Source organism: Physeter macrocephalus, chromosome 2 (assembly GCF_002837175.3).
Source record: "Physeter macrocephalus isolate SW-GA chromosome 2, ASM283717v5, whole genome shotgun sequence".
In the NCBI taxonomy this organism is placed as follows: Eukaryota; Metazoa; Chordata; class Mammalia; order Artiodactyla; family Physeteridae; genus Physeter; species Physeter macrocephalus.
Genome location: NC_041215.1, coordinates 113,268,318 through 113,290,265, shown reverse-complemented (window position 1 = coordinate 113,290,265; position 21,948 = coordinate 113,268,318). Strand labels below are relative to the sequence as shown.

Sequence of the window (21,948 nt, the reverse complement as noted above, 5' to 3'; positions counted from 1 at the left end):
TACCATACGACCCAGAAATCCCACTACTGGGCATATACCCTGAGAAAACCATAATTCAAAAAGAGTCATGTACCACAATGTTCATTGCAGCTCTATTTACAATAGCCAGGACATGGAACCAACCTAAGTGTCCATCAACAGATGAATGGATAAAGAAGATGTGGCACATATATACAATGGAATATTACTCAGCCATAAAAAGGAACAAAACTGAGTTATTTGTAGTGAGGTGGATGGACATAGAATCCGTCATACAGAGTGAAATAAGTCAGAAAGAGAAAAACAAATACCGTATGCTAACACATATATATGGAATCTAAAAAAAAAAAAAGTTTCTGAAAAACCTAGGTGCAGGACAGGAATAAAGATGCAGACATAGAGAATAGCCTTGAGGACACAGGGAGGGGTAAGGGTAAGCTGGGACAAAGTGAGAGAGTGGCATGGACTTATATATACTACCAATATAAAATAGATAGCTAGTGGGAAGCAGCCACATAGCACAGGGAGATCAGCTAGGTGGTTTGTGACCACCTAGAGGGGTGGGATAGGGAGGCTGTTAGGGAGATGCAAGAGGGAGGAGATATGGGGATATATGTATATGTATAGCTGATTCAGTTTGTTATAAAGCAGAAAGCTAACACACCATTGTGAAGCAATTACACTCCAATAAAGATGTTAAAAAATTAAAAAAAGTAAAAACTTTGGGAACATCTAATATGCTAGAGGAAAAAAATGTATACCTCCATAAACATGTCTTTTCTTTAAATACATGATTCAGAAGTCCAGATGGAAACAAGGAACATTTATATTAGATATGTTTCCCTTTTGGGGGGTTTTTTTGGCAACTTTAGAAAAACTCAATCCAATTTGTAGACATGTACATTTGTCATTGCAGTTATTAAAATACATTTAATTTTATTTGTTTGTTCTCAAAATCTTACATCAACAATTCAAGGGCTCATTCTTTTTAACTCTAAAAAGTAAATATTGATAAAGGTATAAACTCTGCTTGATATTTACTCAGCACCCCTAAAAATAGCCGTCACAATAATTCTGTCAGCTTCACATCCATAACTGCTACATGGAAAGTTACATGAGCCTCTTTGCCCACACACATATTCATTCATTCAACAAGCACTTACTGAGCCCCGATATCGCAAGGCACTGCTCTATTCTGTGGGAGTAGAGTGTGGGCAAAATTCGCTGATTTCATGAAGCATGATTTCTGTGTTAATCTGTAATTTATTTTTTGGAGCTTATCTTAATTTTCAAGCTCTTCCCTTTAATACTTATGAAAAGGAGTATTCAGAAATAAAGTGATTTTTATGTAAATGGTAAGCACTCAGATTTCACTTTTGCTTATATATGTGTGTGGCAGTTGGCAAAGTAATCACTCATTCATAGTACTAAGAGGTTTATATTGCATATATGTTAAACACCTGAATTTGAGGTAAAGCTAAACTACTCAATGTGTTTTATTTCCTTTACCGGATGTCATCCATGTCTTATTGTTTCAAAAGATAATGGCAAAATGGGACATTATATTGGTGTTTTTTTTAAACCACTAAAATATATTTTAGCATGATGGGAGTTTGGGAGCAGATTTTGTAGCAGAGGGAGATGGAACTGGATTGACTGCCTATCAATGAAATCAATAGACAGTATAGTAAAGACGGACTTTGGGTTAATGCTATGTTCCAGTGTAAATAATTGCACTGTATTTCACTTTCAAAAGTGTCATCTCTTGGACAACAATTTAGAGATGTGGCGGTGATTTATAAACAGAGAAAAGGTTATTTCTTATCTACATAACTTTCTCAAATTGAAAGATGATATCAGGGAGTTTTCTTGGCTGGTCAGAATTTGGTCTGTGAAAATACATACCTTTGTGCTGAGGTCCAGTAAGGTCTCCCTATTAGGACAGAGGCCTGAGCCTAACCCGCCCAGGGCGTAGGCAGAACGGATCATCACCGGGTAGCCAATGGTGTCTGCCGCCTTCAGTGCATCCTCAATCTGTCAACAAGAACAAGGACTCAAAGTTTTAAAAGCTGACAGTAGAAAAGACCAACCAAGAGAGTCTGGTAATTCAGGTAAATCAGTTTATTTGGAAAAAATAACTATGGAAATGTTCTATTATTCCCTCATCTCCTTCTGAAAAACAAGTGTTATTTTACAAATTTTAAGTTAAATTTTAGAATTTTTTAATATACAGTGAAGGCTCTTTTTTAACACCTTTGGGGTAAATTTTATTTTGCAATATAAAAAATAAAACAATGGCCAGAGGTGAGATAGTTGCCATTAATTTGAGAATGGGAGCTATATTGAATTTTTAAGTTCAGTTTAAAAGTCTTCATCTCTTAACAAAACAAGGTTTTCTACTACAGAATCTAATGTGATATTACTGCAATAAGCCATTAGGAATATTATATAGAAAGAGATTTTTCATTTTTCAAGTTCAGTCAGAGAGTAGTCTCAGAAGCTTGGGATTTTTTTTTTTTTTAACTTACAGAATACAGCATATGTTGGCTATATTTTTCTGTCATGGAATATTATTACACTACCAATGGGAATGTAATTACACCTTTCCCATATGCCTGTTTCTCATCCTAAGGAAGCAAGGACATAATTAAATCTGGCAATGAAAGAATAAATATATGGCAGGAGCTTTCCACATGTTCAGCAGAGCTACCCTGGGATTGTTCCTGATTGACAGCTTTGCAACATGCTCTATACTTGACAGCATGCTTTTCTGAAAACATACATAGCCCATTTTTAGTTGTCCCAGCAGTACTTGCCTTATCCCAGAGGATTTGCCTATTTCTACACTGAGGAAGTTGCATCAGAAACTGTCTCCAGTACCCCCATTTCACTGACTGAAATCAGGAATAAAGTCAGGGACAAAAAGAGATGCACAGGAAGCTGATCTTTTCCTGGCACCTGGTAATAGCCCATCAATAGGCACAGGATACGATGGAAAATGATTAAGAGAAATGCAAAACAATCTGTCCTCTTTAACCATCTAAGCCACAGGTTTCTCAGTCATAAATATTACTGATTAGCTCCAATGGCTTTTTTTTTCTAGATAATCTTATTGTAAAATGTTTATTCCATTCTAACAAAAAAAAATTTTGTTTGTTTATTTTTTGGCCATGCTGCACGGCATGCAGGATCTTATTTCCCCAACCACGGATCAAATCTGTGCCCCCTGCAGTGGAAACACAGAGACAACCACTGGACCACCAAGGAAGTCCCTAAAAAAAAATTTAAATTCAACCATTTCCCATTTGCAGGACATTCACACTTACAAAATGTGTGACTGATCCTAGGAAGAAGGTAAAAATTACTTTGGCATTGCAAGTTGATATGGTTCTTTGTTTTGATTCAGGAGATTTGATACTCAGGTCACTTCAACCACTGATAAACCACATCATCTTTGAGCTTATGCTTCTCTTTTCATAAAAATAAACTATTAATACCTGTCCCTAATGTTTTAGCATTGAATGCCACAATTAATACACAGTGTCTCTGAAGTAATAACACATTTCTGGAAGATAACATATACAAATATAATACTTTATTATTTTTAGGCATGACAAATCATTCTCTCTACAACGCAAGACACATAATGGTCCTGTTTCTCCAGAACAAAGATTTCTTACCGATTCCACTGCAAAGCTTGGAGCAATCTTTTCATTAATCTCATTTAGTTTGTCTGAGAACAGCTGTCTATCTTCTGTGGCCATAATGGATTCAACTGAGGTTCCCAGGACTTTCACGCCATATTCCTTGAGCACACCTCTCTTAAATAGTTCCACTCCTACAGAAAAAAAAAAAAAATCAGTTTTTAACATATCAAACTCTTATGTTTTCTATAACAGATATCTGAATACAACTTTTTTTTTTTTTTTTTTTTTTTTTTTTTGCGGTACGCGGGCCTCTCACTGCTGTGGCCTCTCCCGTTGCAGAGCACAGGCTCCGGACGCGCAGGCTCAGCGGCCACGGCTCACGGGCCCAGCCGCTCCGCGGCATGTGGGATCTTCCCGGACCGGGGCACGAACCCGTGTCCCCCGCATCGGCAGGTGGACTCTCAACCGCTGCGCCACCAGGGAAGCCCCTGAATACAACTTTAAAAAAAAAAAAAAATCTTAACTCCAAAAAGCTACCAGAGTCCACAACAGAATTGCACTTAGAGTAAAAAAATTTTTGAAAGAAAAATTCTGAAGACATTTTAGCAAAACATTTTGCTGGTGCTACTATTATGTATATTATCACATTCTCCAAATGATTTTTATTATTCTCATTAATAAAAGTCATGAGATTACAGTGAGCCTTAAGATTTTAGTATATTTCATTTCCTTCTAAGGAAGGTCTATTCCTATAATGAGCTTCTCTTATGTAAATAATCTCAGTGATGTGGGTATCTATCTAGGTTAAAAATTAACAAAATCGTTTGTGTTCCCACTAACTTAACATCTAACTTTGGCTGTTTTTTATAGTTGACATACAAATTATATCACCAACTGCTTACCCAAACTAGCCAATGAGATTCTCATTCCTGATCTAATTCTAAAGGTTTGAAATATTTTAAATAGGACAGAGCATTGGACTCAGCAGATACATGCAGGGATGGTAGAGAGATTGATCTATGTAAACATGAAAATATATGTGAAAGTCAAATGCCACAGGGCTGATACATAAGAGCACAGAGCACTTAATCAATGTGAATTCTCCTTTTTCACTCATAATAGTTCTCAGAGTTTCACTGGTAACAGAGAAAAGCAGTATCCTGGGATGGAGGAGGGGGACTCAAAAAACCTACTCAGTCACCCTGAAGCATTAAAGCAAAACGTTTCTTTTTGTCCCCCAGCTGTTCTGTGAAATAAACTGGTAATGTTCATCATGTGACATTTTCAGGTGGCTGTTTACTAAGCTTCCTCACACAGCGGAAAACTTTCATGAACACACAGAGCACAACTGCTAAATAAATTCAAACCAAAAAATATTATATATAAGTGTGTAAACCAAAACTCTGCAATTTTAAAAGAACTCACCACAGTTCAGAGCTGTCTGGCCACCCATGCCTAGAATTAATCCATCTGGCCGTTCTGCCTTGATAACCTCTGTGACAAACTGAGGGGTGATGGGGAGGAAGTAGACAGTATCTGCTTGCTTTAAGCCCACTTCATTGGTTTGCACCGATGCAATGTTTGGGTTCATCAGGACAGTTTTGACATTTTCTTCCTGAAAGAAACAAAAAGATCTAGAATCTTAATATATGGTCTAAAGAGAAAAATCATATTCAAATGAAGGGTATTATCAGGTAACAAAACTTTTAGGTTATTCTAGGGGCTCTAGAGATCAGTAATGGGACCAGTGTGAATGGAAGTTAAAGGATGACAAACATTTGGTAAAAGGAAGGAAGAAAACTGCTTGAAAATAAAACTATCCAAGAAGAGCTGGCTACCTCATGAGGATCACCCTGAATTCCTTGTCACTGTAGGTATCAAGGAAAGCTGAAGATGTTTTCTATAGAATTTGACTGGAGGTCCACAAATACTACTCAATTTTACAGCTCAGTCGACCTTAAAAGAATAAAATATTCCAAATTTTTTTGAATGAGTAAAACATAAAATGGAAAAAAGGCAGCATCAAAGCTGCTTCCTTTTCTAACGTTTACTGAAGAACAGCATTGAGCATACATTTTAAATGCAAGATAATGTGCTCCCTTCTAGCTGGAAGCACTGAGAGCCCTCTGCTGGTCTCCATTTTCTTTAGATTTTCGTGCCTGCTGTAGTGCTTTGACAAAGAGCATTATAAACTGTTTATACATATTATATAAAAGGAAAATGACCGTATGGCAAAAAATAAAAAATAAAAATGTGTGTGTGTGTGTGTGTGAAGATATTCATAGCCCTATCTCATTCCTGACATCTGGAGAGACCCCTAAAATCATTCTTCATGTAGGCTACTAAGGATAATAGCTTTATAGACCAGGATGAGGGCGACATTTCGTAAAATAATTATTATGAAATCCGGCCAGATGGTTCTTGTTTTTTTACCTATTAGCATGTCAATTTTGAAGTCTTCTAAAAAGTCAACAAAATATTCATATGAAAGTATAGAAATCATCCTTGGGGGTGCAGTGGATCCAAATGACAAATTAAATATATTTCATACTACTTTAAATTCAAATAGTGCCTTAAAACTTGTAGTGTACTTTTTTGTTAATTTACTTGATTTTTATAGCAAGACTATAAAAGAAATTTTCACCTTACAGATGAAGAAACTGAGATTCAATAAGGTTAAGTGACCTGCTAAAGATCATACAGCTGATAAATGACAAAATTAGGGCTCTAATCCAAGTCTTATGACTCAAGTTCTATGCCCTTTCCTCAATATGAGTCCTCTCTAAGATTGTAAGGAACTATTTTAAAGAGTATTGTTAACAAAATATTGAATAGATACATATAGATAAGCAAATGCATTTAAAATATGGGTTAGAATTTAAATAATTGAGTCCAAATGGAGAGCACATCATAAACAGAAGTTATAGAACGTCTCACTACTAGAGAAAAGTACCAATGGATAGGTATATTTGTTAAATATTTTCCTGCATGTGCTACACAATGAATATAGCTATTTTTATAAATCAAATTACATAGGAAAAGGTCCCATAAATTCATGTGATGAGTGTCTATTCAAACTATTTTAATAAATGTTACATCATTTTTTTCTAAGCTATAATTTATGCATAATCTAAGTTTTTAAAAATACTTAGTTCATAAATTCATCTTCATTAACCTCTTAATCACAATACTATATCTAATAATTCCTATTCTTCAGTTCAAATCAATAACTTCACCTTCTGGATGTAATGCATATAAAAAATACAACCTATGAAAATATTAATTCTTTATAAAACTACCAAACAGGATAAAAAATTGCATGCTACTTCAATGTGTTCTAAATCCTTAACACACTTAGACTGTGTTCTAACCAATCTGAACCATTGGATACCCACTAATTATCTATCTAAAGATAAATTGAATCTTAATACAATGAAATAAAGCACACTTTGAAAATGTACACAAAAAACATGTGTGCATGGGGTGAACATCCATGTGTGTATGGAGAAGAGTATTAAAAATAAAAACAAATGGGAAGAAGAGTAAGGTAATTGGGGGGTTGTGTTTGTTTTCAACAGACATCTGTCAGGTGAAAATCTCTGTATATAGAATACTGAATAAAGCAAAGAGAAAAAGGAAAATTTTGGCCAACTGTTTTTCTTGTTGGTTGTCCTAGTCTCCTGCTTCCTTCCCTATGTTGCTCTCTCCTAGCCAGGTCTCTTGGTAAGAGTGGCTTGACACCACAAAGCCTGTGGCAAGGTCACAGAGAGCTCACATTGACTTTGGATGGCTTGATTAGCACCAAAATGGGGACTATCCTGGAAAATAAGGACACCAAAGAGAAGCCAAGTTAGCTCTTCAATAGAAATATCTTACACTTACAGTGTCAGTTTTCTAAAGGTTTATTTTACTATGATAAAGGTTGGGGAGATTTTGAGAGACTCTGAAGAAACAGGGAGGATATTCTTCCCAACTTAGGTATCAAACCCTCTATTCCAATTGAAAATCCAGCCATACCTTCCTGGTAGGTCATCCAGTCCAAGTCACAGATGGGGGAATTAGGTGACCTGCAGTAACTCCTAAAGCTTGAACAAAAGGCATTGTTGCCTTTGTTCCTCCAGCTGGATCTTCCCCCTTTCAACCAAAGAGATGCCTGAAGCATCCTGTAGAACATTTGAAGTACTTTAGAGCACCAAGGATACCCAAATTCCCTCTTTCACACAAAAGACAAATATGTTTTAAAAGCTCACTGCCTCATTGAGTAACATCTATAAGTGTAGATTTATGTTTTCAATATAAATAGGTGATAACATAGATAATTCTGGAGATCAATCCAACCTTCTTAATTTGCAGGTGTGCACATTTAAGTTAAAAATCTTGTCTGTGATCAAACTTCCTTTCATATAAGATGTGGAAGGAAATTAATTATAGTGACTTTGAAAAGAGGTAGTGTCATAAATCTAAATTATAAAATACTAATTAGACTCATTAAAGGGAGTGTATATTAATTCCAGCAAAGAGCAGAGTCTCTCACCTTCATGGCTTTTACAGCTTGCGATCCCGAGTAATCAAATTCACCTGCCTGACCAATGGACAGACCTCCGGATCCTAGGATAAGGACTTTGGAAACCTGTAAGCAATAAGAAGATAGCATTGCTTTTATTATTAAGATGGGCAAATTAGTCATTGTTAAGTATGGGAAAGATAAACTATATTGCCTGTGTTTATGTGGTGATTTAAAGTACAATGTTTTGAAATATACATAATATATGAGTAAAAAGACCAACAATTTAAACATCTCTAATTTCAAAAAGGAATTTCCAAAGATCATGGTTTTTTTCACTTAAGTAAAAACTTTTTGGAAGAGGTCTACATTTTAATTAAACCTATATAAATATCTAAAAATAACTACATAAATATATATGGAAATTATATCTATATGTGTATATATAATAAATATAATTTATATATAATTTTTAGATAAAAATCTCCTTAAAATTTAATTGACTAAATGTATTACTATTCCATGGGTTTCTACTGGACAAAGAATAGGCATAAATACAAATAAGTCCTTTCTAACAAACAAAGAGAAAACACAGGAGGCAAGGGGACACAGGGACACCTTCATATTTACATTTTGCCTTTACTTTGCAGTTCAGTCCAGAAATATTTACAGAAAATACAGTAATGAAAAGATCATGTTTTGGCAGCATACTGAAATTCATACAAATTGTATATATGATTTCAAGCAAATAATAATTCTGCTTATTTTTTAACCACAACTGCCAAGCCCTTCAGAGGAGAAAGATGTTCTAGGTCACTGAAAGAGACAAGGACTTGGGAAACTTGTTTTGTATTTATGGAGTGCCTACTATGTGCAATGCAATGTAGAATCCCAAATTACACTTTTCCCTCACCATTTAAAAAAAAAAAGCATCTGGAAAACATGAGTTGATATTTTGAGAAATACACTGTATGATGGGGTGGCTTCTTTAGCTACCAAGAATCCACAGTTTGATTCCACATTGAGTGGCTGGATTACCTCCCATCTCTCCATCTCAGGAAAAAAGGCTGTCACACAAATCTTTAAAACAAACCATCTAACTCAATTTATCATTACCTGTAGACATATAAATCAATTCTTTTTGTTCATAAAAAGAGGATTATATATATATGTACGTATATACTTAAAAATATACATACACCCTTCTAAATTTTATGTAATAATTGTGTGGGTGTGTGTGTGCCTTAACTATGAAGGAAATGTATAGAAACCTTTCCATATTAAATACATATTCAAACAAATAAGGAGTCGAGTCTTACACTATATTAATCCTTATCTATCTGCTCTTCAGAGGTATTGGGTTGTCCAAAAGTTCATTTGGGTTTTTCATTGAAACAAAAATTTCTATCATCTATAATGATTCTGTAGTCTGAACTGTATCTCAAGCATAAATAGGGCTATGGTTTATTGAGTAATGGAAAATATATCAAATTTGAAACTAAATTAAACCTTATTCTCTATTAAATTATTTTCATTACAAATGTTCTAGAAGAAGTGAACTTTAAAAGATATGGTTTTTAAATCAAAACATGAAGATTCCAATGAACATCCAATGAATCATCTAGAACAGACCAAATAATCAGATGCTAAAATGATGGGTGATTGCAATATTACCAATCATTTTTCATAGACATCAAAAAGGTTTACAACATTCACTTAAAAAAGAAGTCATCACACAATAGAGAAAATCCAAAATACATAAACCAAAAGGAAGCCCACATATACTGACCTCAACTCGAGAAGCTACTAGGGCCGGCTTCGGTAGAACTGATGTAATTGTGGTACCTTTCTCCTTCTTTATCAGTGAGAAAAAGGAATCAAACAGGTACTAGAAAAAAAATATAGCCAACTAGTTAGAAGTTTCAAAACTCACAAAATTCTCAGATAAAATACAGTATACCCAGTTCAAGATGAACTTCAGATAAGCAACAAATAACTTTTTAGGATAAGTATTGCTATGCAGTATTTGTTTTTTGTTTTTTGTTTTTGTTTTTGTTTTGCCAAAGCTGGCAAAACTAAATATTTACTACTATAAGAATTAGATCAAGTAAACACTTCTACCTGCTCATGTCAAATCCTATTAAAAGAAAGTTTTCAATATAGGTATACATATAGATGATTCACTTTGTTGTACAGCAGAAACTAATACAACATTGTAAAGCAATTATAATCTAGTAAAGATGTAAAAAAAAAAGTTTTCAGCAGAGAATGAACATTTCAAATAATGCCTTCTGAGAATGTCATTTTCAGCCCCTTAATTATGAATCATTTTCTTCTTCTAAATAAAATTCTAACTTTGCAAAAAAAAATGAAGTTATATTACTTATGCACCCTAAATTTAGAAATAACTGGATATTTAAATTTTCTATCAGGTCAAAAATATCTCTAAAGATTGTATTATGTATAAAAATATCTCTAAGGTTATTCTTAAACTTTATCATTGACTTACTTCCACTGTTGCACTAGACGTGACAAATTTCAACAAAGATATTTATTTTGCAACTATTTGGCAGGACAGGAGAAAGAAATAACTAAGTGATACTGGACATCACATATCTTAATTTCAGTGTTCCTAATCTGAAGTCCTACTATATGCAAATAATTTAAATTTTAAGTTAAAAAACTATTAACATGAATTAGGCAATAGATATATGAAACTACATTTTATTTTTGAGTGTCATCATGGGTAGGTAATGTTGTAGTGACTTTGGCTATTAAGAACCATTCTTTCCTAATAATATTAAAACAAGAACAAAATACAAATATCTGAAAAGGCAACTCAGGGATGAGGAAGTAGAGTGTACAATGGGAAAATTTTTATTCTCCTCTTTGTTTTACCTAGGTGCCTTTTCTGAGAGCATCTGCTGACAAGGAAGAATTGTCAGCATTACTACTGGAGGCCCTAGGGTATAGGAGAGGAAGAGTCACTTCAGACTTCCCAGACTTTTCTGAGTATCACCGCAAGCTCTTGTTTGGAAAGATGTTCTTGAACATTGAACCAGAAGCTTACACAAAAAAGTAAAAATATTTCAATTAAAAACAAAACTCCTCTAAGCATTCTTTATGGTTCTTTTCTTAAGCCATGTGACTCATATGTATGTGCATGTATACCCTCCCTGACACCCCTGACCTTCTTCCGGCTCCTGCTGCTGTTTATTCTCCCTTCGTGGCTACGCAACCAGTTGCCATAGGGATTTCTGTGAAGTCACAGATGGGGGATTAAAATTTCATTTCAGTTATGAGAATGAGAGAGCAAGAGGGAATTCGTTTGCATAGTACCACAATTGTAAATTTCAGAACTAAATATATTAGAATCATAATCATTTAAATAAAAATCACATTGCATCAGTTTCTTAAGCGCTTTCCCACTTTAACTGTTTAAAAAGATAGAAATTTCCTCCATGATATTCATGGGGAAATTTTCTTACAATATGGGCATTATCAAAGCACTCTTTTTAAGAATGTTCTGTACTAAGACCACCAGGTGATTATTTTGGTTTCTCAATTTTTCACATAAATATATTTCTGATTTAAAAAATTTTAATATATAATAGGCCTCATCTTTCTGACATACCTCAGTGTCTGTTGGCCCTGGGCTGACTTCTGGGTGGAACTGCACACCAAAGAAGGGTTTGCTCTCATGCATAATCCCCTAAAGGAAAAAGAAATGGGAAGAAATTCCTTCCGTAACAAAGAATGTCAACCAAGACTAGGTATGATTCAGTGGACAATAAGGTCCAAACTTTAAAAACTAAGTTAAAAGTTTGAGAACATTTTAAAAACAAACAGTACTAATAAAAATAGGCCAATAAAGATTCAACTGGTGTCATTCCCTTATTAAAAATAACTGATTTGGTCTATAGCCTTTGAGGCCCCTCTAGGCTCTGTTCAGGATAAACTCAAATCCTCTTCTCTTCTCCAATTCCTAAATTACTTCTCCAAGGGTCTTCTCAAAGGCTACTTCAGAGCTAAGTGAGTCCCAGAGACCCACGTAGACTAGGTTCAGACCTCCACCAATCACCCATTAGCAATGAATGTGTAAGACAGCCATTGATTAACCACTCAAATTGTGGATCTTAATGAGTCAACCGATAAGAGAATAAGACAGAGAAATGACTTTTTAAAAAGCAGAGGGCTGTGGGAAATAATCTGTAACAAGAATTCTTCCACATACACACCCCAGAAAAGCCCACATAAACAAGGGAAAGATAATTGTAAAACAGAGTATTAAAAGTCCTGCACTTCTCATCACTCACTCAACAGGTTTACTGAGAGCACTTACCTCATTTGTTTGATCATTGACATTCACAAAAAGTGGTTTCCAACCAGCAGGAAGGGTGCTGTCCAGGGCATAGCCATGATTCTGAGCAGTAATGAAAGCTTGTCTGTTTGTGATATTCAAAACAGGCTGATTCTGCCCTCTGGAGAGAAAAGGAGAAAAAGAATATGGAAAAGGAAAAGTGAAGAAAAGACTATAAATACATTAGTTGTAAAATAGTGAACAAGAAAAGCCTATTAAAATTCAAACGTTTCGGGCTTCCCTGGTGGCGCAGTGGTTGAGAATCCTCCTGCTGATGCAGGGGACACGGGTTCGTGCCCCGGTCCGGGAAGATCCCACATGCCGCGGAGCGGCTGGGCCCGTGAGCCATGGCCACTAAGCCTGTGCGTCCGGAGCCTGTGCTCCGCAACGGGAGAAGCCACAACAGTGAGAGGCTCGCATACACTCCCCCCCCAAAAAAAAATTCAAAAGTTTCAATTGCTTAGTGAAAATTACTCCATGAGAAAAGTCACAAATTGTTAATCCCAATAATTTTAGGAAAAAAATCAATTCAGGAAGCTTTGTTGTGTGTTAAATGTTGTTGTGTTGTGTGTGTTATCAGGTCTATTAAACTTCTGTAATCAGTTTTAGAAAAGGGGACTTGCACTCATAACAAAAAGCTAAGATTTGCTCACTAGCTTAACAGAGACAAATATAAGCCACTTATTTTAAGGGAGCTACAGTAATTTTAAAGCCAAAGCCGAGTTCCTGGGGGATAATAAAGAGATAACTACTCAGTCCTGAATCAATTTGAACTATACTTTATGTGGAGGGTGGACTGTGAGGGAAAGTTCCACGTTGAATAAATTAACATCATTTGGGGTAAGGAAGTAAAACCAAGAGGAGCTGAAGATTTCTCGGTTGTTAAGTCACACTAGAGTTTTACAATGATATCAGTACTCTGAAATGAAGCTTAAAATCAGAACAATTTCCCTTGGAATATTATTTGATTGAGTATTATAACTTCAATGTATGCCAAGGAAAGGAAAATAACTTTAAACTACGGCAAAGTTATTGTTAGAGAAGGCTGCCTTTCAAAAACGCAATAAAAGTGGTATCAGGTAGTCAGACAACTGTGAACCATATAATAGTGTGCTTATCGATTTATTCTGAAGAAAATGGCACGTAAGTTCTCTAAGTCTTTTCGGTTTAGTTACTAACAGTATTTCAGAGCCAGTTTGACATGCAAACAGAAGCATAACTGCCTTACCTGTTGGCCATAGACATTTTGTAGGATTGGGCGCCAGCCGCCAATCCTGTTATTAAATTCCCTGTACTGATTCCAAACAATGGCTCCTTGCGATCACTCTCCAAGATCTAAATCAGGGAAAAATTTTATTACCCCAGAAGAACGATTCCAAAAAATGCAATCTCTGAAGGAATAAAATGAAGCATTCTTTTTTTCTTAATTTACAAGGTAAAGAGAATAGTAATTGAATAAAAAGTTAGACGATAAATAAGGACAGGATTGACAATTTGCAGCACTAAAGTTCAATAGAATGTACTTAACATCCAGACTAAACTAAATCTAATTTAATATTTCTCTGGAAACTTGAAGGTCTTATAGGTCCCAAGTTGTCATTTTCCAATTGTACAGACAACACATTTGGAGACTGGACTCCAGCTCTCTGCACTCAAGGACACAATCCCAGTCACTTTGTCTAAAGTTCTTTGTTCTTCTTCCTGTGGAACTCTCTCCTCGTTGGTTCCCCCTATATACTATCGGTGCTGACATTGCCTCAGAGGTCACAAACAGGAATACTAAACAATTACTTGTATAAATAAAACATATCACAGCTTTTTCGGCCGTGCAGAGCAGACTCTCTCCACTTCACACACAGACACAGACTATCCCAGGTTCACTGCACCTTTTTGACATTCTGAATTAGTGGTTGTGCAAGAGCTGGGTTCCCAGGTCCTCCGGCAATTAAAAGCCCATCATACTCCATCTTGGTGAAATCATGATTCCAGGGCACTACATGCACTTCTGCTCCTCGCTGGAAAAGAAACACAAGAATGGTCAATTTAATAATATTTTTCTTTGCCAAAGTGGTAAACCTTCTCTTGGCTAATTACACCCGAAAGGGAAGGGAAACAGAGTCCACGATTCAAATAAATAATGCTGAGCAAAAAACTCTTTGTTGACTCATATTTTGTGTGATGTAAATGGACCCTAGGATAGAAAGTGGAGAAAAAAAACACTATTTACATTTTGATTCTGAAAAAATAGATAATGCATTTTCCCACACTTCAGGAGGCTGTAGACCTAAAGGCTTCATGACTGGGCACACAGAAATACAGTTTATCTTCCCTAGCTCTGGGAGAGGGAGTTGCAAAAAAGAAGATAAATCCCTTTCTCCAAAATTTAATTTGGTCCACCTCTCACCTTTTTCAATTCTGTATTTTTTGTCTGACCAAATTTTAGTGACTTCTTTCCTAGGGTTTTTTCATATTATCTATAATACCTATATACTGATAGAAAAATTAGAACTTTTCTATACAAAAGTGGATGGGAAGATGTCTTGGATTATTTCCCTAGAAGCATTTCCTGATATAAGAATTTGAGAGAAAGAAGTTTCTTTGGAGGGGTTTCCAGGAAATACCAATAGAAAGCAACATGGGGAAAGACCTTAATAAAGTGTGCATTATCGGGCAGTTACCACAATGAAGAAAAGGAGCTTCAGCCCACTGGGGAATTCTGAGAGCCAGTGTAGCATATTTCACCTAAAGAGAGCTTAGCAATGTGGCAAAGGAGCTGGGGAATTTATACTCTGTCATTGATTGGGGCTGCTCCAGGGATCATTAATTCTATGTCATTTCCTGCCTGCCAGCAGCCTTCAACCAACCAAAGAGAGCCCTCAGGCAATAAGATGCAGACACTTGCAATTAGATGATGAAGAAAATGCCTTAAAATGATAAAATGAGAGGGAGATATAGCTAGGCCAACCACAGCATCTACTATTTAAAGGTCCATACACATTTTTGTTAATAAAATTGATCAGCATTCAAAATCATGATTTGGATGTTGCTGATATTCTATAACAAAAGAAGTGAATTGAAGAATTCTCCTTTACCCATGCTAATTTGGTGTTATGCAAATATATCTAGGGTTGGGGTGCATGTGTATAAGAGAAATAGAAAGACAAAGAGACAGAGGGAGACAGAGAGAGAAAGAGGAGAAGGAGAAATCCCAACAAAACAATGTTTAGGAAAGCATTGTAATAATGGTTACGTTCACCTCAAGTATTTTTTTTTTTTTTTTTTTTTTTTTTGTGGTATGCGGGCCTCCCTCTGCTGTGGCCTCTCCCGTTGCGGAGCACAGGCTCCGGACGCGCAGGCCCAGCGGCCATGGCCCACGGGCCCAGCCGCTCCCCGGCATGTGGGATCCTCCCAGACCGGGGCGCGAACCCGGTTCCCCCGCATCGGCAGGCGGACGCGCAACCACCGCGCCACCAGGGAAGCCCCCTCCTCAAGTATTTTTAAGGTCTAATTTCAATTGGTTCTCTAAGAGTTGATATAAAGCATTGTGCAAGTTTGTACTATACCAGGGCATAATCCCTACAAACATGTGGTACATAATAAATGTAACCCAAAGGTGGAGTTCTCCTACTGACTACCTTTTTGGTTATCTCTAAACCCCAAGAAACTGAGTGTGTCATGTCTCAGAATGTCCATCAGTAAGTGAAAAGAACAGTCTTCATTTCCTTCTGTGTTTTTGTGGCCTTTGAGGTTTTGTTTTTTTTTTAACAGAAATCTACATCTCTAATTTTAACAGGAATAAATATGTTATCTAATAGATCAAAGGCAACAAGAAGAGAGTATATCCCCTGACATTCTGACAGAATACACAAGCTTTCTCTGAAACAGATAGAGGAAATCAGATTAACACTAATGATCAATATTAGAAACCCCCATCCTTGAGATGGAACAAATTACTTACCTTTACTAGTAAGCGGATTACATTGTTTTTTATCCCACAGTCTACAGCTACCACTTTCGTGGGATTTCCTTTGCCATACACCTTGACATCCTGCCATTTTAAAAACCAGAGAGTAAGAGAGAAGGTCCAGCTATGAGCAACACAGCAATATCATAAACACATCTCAGGATGCTCTGCACTTGGTAACAGATTGACTGCTAACTACTAGGGAGTGGCTGGCAGTTAACAATCAATTTGTAAGAAAGGCACAGCAAATGCCACAGACTCTATCTTCTTCATGAGAACAAAATACCTTGCTGTTTTGTATAAAATGTGGATTATAGTAATAACAGTTATCCCTAAGAAAGTGGTTGCTTCCATAATTAACAAATATCTTTCCCATGTTTTGCCTCATTAACAACCAGTAGCAATGGAATTTCCAAGTATTATTGCCTGATTCAGCACTAAACAGATGTAGTAATAGATATATCATGCTTTAAATACCACTTGATCCTCAACTTGCAATAAAGTTTGGATGAGGTAGAGCTGTTGTGCATTAGGCTTATGCAGTGGAGCTAATGGATAAAATCAGTCTGAGTCAGAGGACTTGCTAAGCTAGTGTAGACCCCTGGTCCCTTTAGGTTACTGTGCAATCATTTGCGTTTAAATGGTAGACTTCATAAAAGGATCCCAGAGCATATAATAATCATTACCTATGTTTTAAGCACTGCTTGGAGTCAGATCCATTTTCACAGGCATTTACCCAAGAAGTAGTTCCCCAAAGTCATAAAAGAAGAAATACCATATATATAGAGAGAAAGCCTAGAGGGCTGGGTGCCCACACTGGTCCCAGCTTCGAGAGTCAGCTAGCACATTCTGAATTTAGAATGATTTCAAAGTTTGTTAAAGGTTCTAGATGAAATTTGCAATCTGGTGTCTACACAAACACACCATATACTCTCTGTACAGAATGACAGAAGTAAGCAAGACCTCACAGAAACTGGGATATATGAATTTGCTAGGCATCTCCAAGAGAGGAATATATTATGCAGTATTTTTCAACCTTATTTGACCACAGAATTTTTTAAGGTGACCTTCTCCAGGCCAATACTTCTGACATTTGGAAAATCTAGACTAGATCCCCAAGGTAGTTCTAAACTCTAAAATTCTATAAAAATAGCCCTCTATCATGCTGTGTCTCAAACAAAATCACTTCATAGGAAAGTATGTTAAAACCTCTTTCTATTTGTCTAAGCCACCCTGCTGTCTCTTTTCCTGCTGTTACTGCCCAGGCTAGGCTTTCACGAATTTTGTCCTAATAAGTTGGAATAACTTTCTAGTTATCTGCTTTTATCTGCTTTCTTTTATCCAGTTTACTTTGCTCCAAAATGATGCCGAATGGGTTCCCAGTTGTCTCCAAGTTGGTTGATTCATTTAGCCAACGATACTAAACCATCTAGCTCTAGCCCCGTCCATCTCCACTCATCTTTGGCCAAATGTGAGAACCTATATGTGTGAACCCTTAGGTCAGCCACACCAAACTACACATAACTCTTCAAAGACACCATATCGTCTCATACCTCTGTGCCTTTCAACACATGCCATTTCCTCTGCCTGAAATGAAGTTCTCCTAGTTCTCCATCTACCGAATTGCTCCTTATGTCTCAGAACAAGCCTAATTCCTCTGTAGAACCTCCCCTGATCCACCTATTTCATTGGATGTTTCCCCACGCATGCCTTTATGGTACCTCATGCACATTCCAAGGACAGCATTTATCACAGTATTCTCTCCATGGTGCCTACTTGCTTGCCTACCCCACCAATCTCTATGGTCCCCAAGGACAGAGGCTGCAGCCCAAGAGACTCACAACTACATTAACAGATATTCAATCAAAATCAACACATCTTTCTAAGATGTATTCTATACCTTCCTGTAAATATACAATAAACATATCTTACTTTGGGGTGATACAGTCATCATCCTGAATACTACTCTTTGAACTGAGCTATAATACACTAAATCTTCAGTGTGCTCAGGAATACTTTTCCCTGCACAAAATGACCCCAGATTCTGATTACTGTACTGGGTCTGATTTCTATAAAGTGTTCCTGACTCTGGCAGACCATTCACTCTGACTCCTGATATTCAGTTGAACAGCCCTTTTATTTGACATTGTTAAAGTCTTGAGCTAAGGAACCACAAGAGGAGAGAAGAAAATTTAAAATAACAGTAAACAGCCTCTAAATCAGGCCATGAAGATCACTCTGTAAGTAAAAGTTATAACTTTAAATGCTCTGATTTTGTGATATATCAATTTTAACTGCTATGAGACACTTTTTTCCCTCAACTCTGATGCTTCTGGAAGATGACCTCTACCTATAAGAAATTTTGATATTACAAAAGAGGAAGGTCTAAAGGGAATAAAATAAAACTACAAAACATGAAGGAAAATTTCTCACCTTGGTTGAAACCTCAGCAATCAAATTCTGCTTATTTGGATCCACAAAGTCCACAGACTGACCTTCAAATTCAATCTTCCCAAGCATGGTACCCTATCAAATTAAAAAATTAGACAGTTAACAGGGAGCAATGATGCAGGTGCTGACAGGTTAAATTCACAGGGACTTACACAGCTGCTCCACTATTTAGATGTCTTTATAACATACTCATAACCATCAGCAAGAGATCTTCATCTTCTCAACTAGGAAAGATGAAGCAGTTTGCATGGTACATTTTGGGAAACACTATGAGAAGGTACAATTAGTTCTTTTAGGGCTGAGACAGTCAACTGGGGTAAGCAAAGTCAAAGGGCAACAGAATTCAAGTCTCCAGTAGATGCAAATCAGAGTATTTAGAGTACTTATGACCTAAAGCTATTTCGTGGGTGATATCGACAAAATAATCGATTGAGAAGAAAAAAAGAAATCTAAAAATAGCTGAAAATTGAAAAAGAATGCAAACATTAGAGAGTAAAATTCACAAACAAAAAAAAGTGAAATGCTGTATAAGTCACAAACTTTGAGAAGTTGCAATGAAAGGGTTCACTGCTTTAGACATGCTAATAAGGGCTTGAACTTTAGATTATGCTTAACCCTCTGTAAACTTTTCACAACTTAACCTTGCTAGCTTGAACGTGGCAAATGTTATATTATTCTGAGCTGTCTTGAGATTTACTTATTTGTTAGTAAGTCTACTTTGACCTATTTAGAAAATGGTATATTTCGTAATCAAGACTTTATTGAGGGAGGGAACAAGTCAAAATAATTCATTGATTTGCTTTTCTCCAAGGAAATTGTTGCATTGAAGGAAATAGAGGAAAGCCTTTATTTCCCTTTGAAACGCATTCCTTAGGAGAAGAAGTAACTTGGGAGTGAGTGAGTACCAGCAACGCGGTTAGAGGGTCAAATGGTTATTTGAGTGTGATTATTAAAACCAGAGTACTACCTCACACTCTGGGAAAAATAGTAAAAATCACCTTTCACTTCCATACTGGATTATTAAGTTTCATAGTGATCTCTACTTACTTTTATAATCCAAATCAAAGAAGTCCTTGACTATATTTATGGATCCCTAATTTTGAAATTCCATTTTCAGTTCTCATTCCCTTTTTCTTAAAGCATGCTGAACGACAAACACCCTTACTTTTCAACCTAAGACTAACAGAACTGAAAGCCACAGCATAGTTTTGTTGTTGTTGTTGCTTTTAACATCTTTATTGGAGTATAATTGCTTTACAATAGTGTGTTAGTTTCTGGTTTATAACAAAGTGAATCAGCTATACATATACATATATTCCCATATACCCTCCCTCTTGCGTCTCCCTCCCACCCTCCCTATCCCACCCCTCTAGGTGGTCACAAAGCACCAAGCAGATCTCCCTGAGCTATTCGGCTGCTTCCCACTAGCTATTTTACATTTGGTAGTATATATGTGTCCATGCCACTCTCTCACTTCGTCCCAGCTTACCCTTCCCCCTCACTGTGCCCTCAGGTCCATTCTCTACGTCTGCGTCTTTATTCCTGTCCTGCCCCTAGGTTTTTTAGGACCATTTTTTCTTTTAGATTCCATATATATGTGTTAGCATAACGTATTTGTTTTTCTCTTTCTAACTTACTTCACTCTGTATGACAGCCTCCAGGTCCACCACCTCATTACAAATAACTCAATTTCATTTCTTTTTATGGTTAAGTAATATTCCATTGTATACATGTGCCACATCTTTAAAAAAAATTTTTTTATTTTAATTTTATTTAATTTTTTATACAGCAGGTTCTTATTAGTTATCCATTTTATACATATTAGTGTACATATGTCAATCCCAATCTCCCAATTCATCACACCACCACCACCCCGCTGCCACCTTCCCCCCTTGGTGTCCATACGTTTGTTCTCTACATCTGTGTCTCAATTTCTGCCCTGCAAACCTGTTCATCTGTACCATTTTTCTACGTTCCACACATATGCGTTAACATACAATATTTCTTTTGCTCTTTCTGACTTACTTCCCCCTGTATGACAGTCTCTAGATCCATCCACATCTCTACAAATGACCCAATTTTGTTCCTTTTAATGGCTGAGTAATATTCTATTGTATATATGTACCACATCTCCTTTATCCATTCATCTGTCAATGGGCATTTAGGTTGCTTCCATGTCCTGGCTATTGTAAATAGTGCTGCAATGAACATGGGAGTGCATGTGTCTTTTTGAATTATAGTTTTCTCTGGGTATATGCCCAGTAGTAGGATTGCTGGGTCATACGGTAATTCTATTTTTAGTTTATCAAGGAACCTCCATACTGTTGTCCATAGTGGCTGTATCAATTTACATTCCCACCAAAAGTGCAAAACAGTGCCCTTTCTCCACACCCACTCCAGCATTTGTTGTTTGTAGATTTTCTGATGATGTCCATTCTAACTGGTGTGAGGTGATACCTCATTGTAGTTTTGATTTGCATTTCTCTAATAAATAGTGATGTTGAGCAGCTTCTCATGTGCTTCTTGGACATCTGTATGTCTTCTTTGGAGAAATGTCTATTTAGGTCTTCTGCCCATTTTTGGATTGGGTTGTTTGTTTTTTTAATATTGAGCTGCATGAGCTGTTTATATATTTTGGAGATTAATCCTTTGTCCATTGATTCCTTTGCAAATATTTTCTCCCATTCTGAGGGTTGCCTTTTCATCTTGTTTGTAGTTTCCTTTGCTGTGCAAAAGCTTTTATGTTTCATTAGGTCCCATTTGTTTATCTTTGTCTTTCTTTCCATTACTCTAGGAGGTGGATCCAAAAAGATCTTGTTGTGATTTATGTCAGAGTGTTCTTCCTATGTTTTCCTCTATGTTTTTCAGTTTTATGGTGTCTGGTCTTACATTTAGGTCTCTAATCCATTTTGAGTTTATTTTTGTGTATGGTGTTCGGGAGTGTTCTAATTTCATTCTTTTACATGTAGCTGTCCAGTTTTCCCAGCACCACTTATTGAAGTGACTGTCTTTTCTCCATTGTATATCCTTGCCTCCTTTGTCA

At 36.4% G+C, this 21,948-nt stretch overlaps 1 protein-coding gene across 1 annotated transcript in view; it reads right to left on the bottom strand.

The window, feature by feature from the left end:
- Positions 1-21,948, bottom strand: part of CPS1 (carbamoyl-phosphate synthase 1) — a 149,747-nt gene that overhangs the window by 86,481 nt on the left and 41,318 nt on the right. The window contains exons 6-16 of the mRNA XM_024124648.1: positions 18,888-18,980; positions 16,449-16,538; positions 14,377-14,505; positions 13,719-13,825; positions 12,473-12,611; positions 11,765-11,842; positions 9,920-10,018; positions 8,161-8,256; positions 5,052-5,241; positions 3,660-3,817; positions 1,885-2,013 (exon numbers count right to left, since the gene is read on the bottom strand). Coding sequence (XP_023980416.1) covers positions 1,885-2,013; positions 3,660-3,817; positions 5,052-5,241; positions 8,161-8,256; positions 9,920-10,018; positions 11,765-11,842; positions 12,473-12,611; positions 13,719-13,825; positions 14,377-14,505; positions 16,449-16,538; positions 18,888-18,980 — 1,308 coding nt within the window. The remainder of the gene's footprint in view (positions 1-1,884; positions 2,014-3,659; positions 3,818-5,051; positions 5,242-8,160; positions 8,257-9,919; positions 10,019-11,764; positions 11,843-12,472; positions 12,612-13,718; positions 13,826-14,376; positions 14,506-16,448; positions 16,539-18,887; positions 18,981-21,948) is intronic.